Source organism: Fringilla coelebs, assembly GCF_963513975.1.
Source record: "Fringilla coelebs genome assembly, contig: SCAFFOLD_32, whole genome shotgun sequence".
Taxonomy (NCBI): Eukaryota; Metazoa; Chordata; class Aves; order Passeriformes; family Fringillidae; genus Fringilla; species Fringilla coelebs.
In genome coordinates, this window is record NW_028167319.1 from 1,044,816 (window position 1) to 1,047,852 (window position 3,037).

The window sequence follows — 3,037 nt, forward strand, 5'->3', positions numbered from 1 at the left end:
AATCAGTCCCTGCTCTGCTGCTCCTTCCCATCTCCCCCAGGGCCCTTGCAGAGCACCAGCCATGCTGTTTGCCCCCAGCCTGCCCAAAGCCACCCTGGGCCTGCTCACGGGGGTTTTCTGTGCTGAGCATTGGCCTGGGCATGTTCTTGAGAGAGCCTGGGCAAGGAGCCTGGAGCCCCCAGGGCCTGGCTTGAGGCGTCAGCACTGCCCCAGCGGTGCCCATGGCCTGTCCCTGCTGCAGCTCCAGCAGTGCCACCCCCAGGACTGTGCCTGGCCCTGAGAGCACTCAGGCCCTACAGCAACACCAGGGCCACCAGGGCAGTGGGGCAGGGCCACGGGAGCAGCGCTGGCAACACAAAATGCTGCTGCTCCTGGGCACAGCTGCTGTGCCAGCACTGATCTGCCCCCAGCTCTGCATACAGACATTGCTGCTGCAGCTCCAGAAAAGGCAACAAAAGGGCATCTCTGCAGAAAACTTTGCTGGGAGATCCTTTAGTTCGCTTAAAGCCACTGAGAGCGCAGCCCCTCATTAACACAGTCTGTGGCCACAGGGACGATGCGATGGAGAGAAACAAAATGAGAAACGGCTTGAGAAAGGAAATTTCTTCATAGACAATATGGGAGAATAAAACAATGGAAATAAAAACTACAATAAAAGCAACAAAAAGTAGCAAAGATGATTTTTATTACAAGTGATTTGCAGAAATTGGCCAGAAGTTTAGTGTTTCTGAATGCATCCAGTCATCAGTCTCCACACTGCAGCCTTGAGCTCCTGGTTCCTCAGGCTGTAGATGAGGGGGTTAAGGGCTGGAGGCACCACCGAGTACAGAACTGACAGGGCCAGATCCAGGGATGGGGAGGACATGGATGGGGGCTTCAGATAGGCAACTGCTACAGTGCTGACAAACACAGAAACAACAACCAGGTGAGGGAGGCAGGTGGAAAAGGCTTTGTGCCGTCCCTGCTCAGAGGGGATCCTCAGCACAGCCCTGAAGATCTGCACATAGGAGAATACAATGAACACAAAACAGCCAAATACCAAACAGACACTAACTGTAAGAAGCCCAAGTTCCCTGAGGTAGGATTTGGAGCAGGAGAGCTTGAGGATCTGTGGGATTTCACAGAAGAACTGCGACAAGGCATTGCCATGGCACAGGGGCAGGGAAAATGTATTGGCCGTTTGCAGCAGAGCATTGAGAAAGGCACTGGCCCAGGCAGCTGCTGCCATGTGGGCACAAGCTCTGCTGCCCAGGAGGGTCTCGTAGTACAGGGGTTTGCAGATGGACACGTAGCGGTCATAGCACATGATGGTCAGGAGGGAAAACTCTGTTGTACCGAAGAAAACAAACAAAAAGAGCTGTACAGCACATCCTGTGTAGGAGATGTTCCTGGTGTCCCAGAGGGAATTGTGCATGGCTTTGGGGACAGTGGTGCAGATAGAGCCCAGGTCAGTGAGGGCCAGGTTGAGCAGGAAGAAGTACATGGGGTTGTGCAGGTGGTGGCCGCAGGCTACAGCGCTGATGATGAGGCCATTGCCGAGGAGGGCAGCCAGGGAGATGGCCAGCAAGAGGCAGAAGTGCAGGAGCTGCAGCTGCCGCGTGTCTGCCAATGCCAGCAGGAGGAAGTGGCTGATGGAGCTGCTGTTGGACATTTGCTGGGGCTGGCCATGGGGACCTGTTCATGGAGAAAGGACAGTGACAAGTCAGGAGAGGCTGCTTTGAGCCAAACCCGGGCCATTCCCTACAGACTGTCCTAGTGGGGCTCACTCACCCTTGTTCCTGCTCTGGGAAAACCTTCACCCAGGTCCCTGCCTGAGCTCCAGTTGTGCTGGCTGAGTGTGTCAGGAGCAGCCAGGTCTGTGCGTGGGGGCTCACAAGGAGCCATCCCTGCCTCACTGCCCTGGGTTTGTGGCCATGGGGCAGAGGGACAAGGCTGGATATTCAGGATTTGTCAGGGGAATCACTCCTAATGCAGACAGGCTTGGTAGCCTCTGCACTCCCAGTTCTAAAGGAAATAGATTGCAGGGGTAGGTTTAGTCACTGTTTTGCTACCCACAGATCATTCCTGGCTCTCTGAGGTCAGAAATCCCCAGCATTTCTGCTGCACTCAGAGTTTGCCACTGAGAGGTGGTAGAGGAAAAGGATTCCCTGTGGCTGAGGGAAGGTGAGGGGCTGGATGGGCTTGTTCCCAGCTGCCCTGGCTGTGCACCTTCGGCTGCAATGAGAACACAATCACACTCCCGGGTCACCCTGGGATACTCCAAGAGGCTGGAATTCCACGAGATCCAGGCACAGATTTGCATCCAGGAGTGCAGCTCAGAGCTCGGAAGGGCACAGTAAGGAGATCCCTGGCTGTGCCCATGATGGGATCTCAGGGAGGGGGCTCAGCTCATTCCCCTTTCCCACTGACTACTTTGCCCACAGGCCCACAGGCCCCAGGGAAGCTTGGACACCCCATTCCCGTGGACAGCCCTCCATGGCAGGAATGCCAAGGGCAGTGCCTGACTCAGCTGCTGAAAATGACAGAGCCTCCCTGGTAGCAGCAGATAACAGTGACAATATCAGGGCAGTGCAGAAACAAGAGAAGATGTTGTGGTGCTGTGCCTGAGAGGGCAGGGCAGGGTCAGCTGGGCACTCAGGACAGTGTTCCCATGCCCAGCTGAGCCCGGCACCTCCCACACACCAACAGTGCCCTCCTGCCCCCAGCACTGCTCTCTTCAGCCCCCTTTCCTTCCCTGAGCATCTCCCTGGGCCTGGACATTCCCTCCTGTGAGGAGCCTTGACCCTGCCAGCACTCACAGAGCCTGTCCCACCCTGTGTGCCCTGGCCCCAGCCCTACAGAAACCTGCAGGGCCCTGGCTGGGGCAGGCTCTGTGTGCAGGTGGGCAAGGGCAGCTCAGGAGAGCCCTGCTCGCCCTGGAAAGGTGATGCTGCTGCTGTGCATGGGCTGAGGAGTGGCTGAAGGCCCTTTGGAAGGCTCCCAGCAGAGAGACTGAGCACCCAAAGTTACAGTTCTGGAGTCTCTGTAAGTGTGCAAA

The 3,037-nt window shown here is 56.5% G+C and overlaps 1 protein-coding gene across 1 annotated transcript; it reads right to left on the reverse strand.

The window, feature by feature from the left end:
• Window positions 1-718: 718 nt before the first annotated feature.
• LOC311166028 (olfactory receptor 14J1-like) lies at window positions 719-1,651 on the reverse strand (the record flags this gene model as incomplete). The annotated part of the gene is made up of 1 exon (XM_084227517.1): window positions 719-1,651. The coding sequence occupies one exon, from the start codon at window positions 1,649-1,651 to the stop codon at window positions 719-721; it is 933 nt and encodes a 310-aa protein (XP_084083643.1).
• Window positions 1,652-3,037: the final 1,386 nt, after the last annotated feature.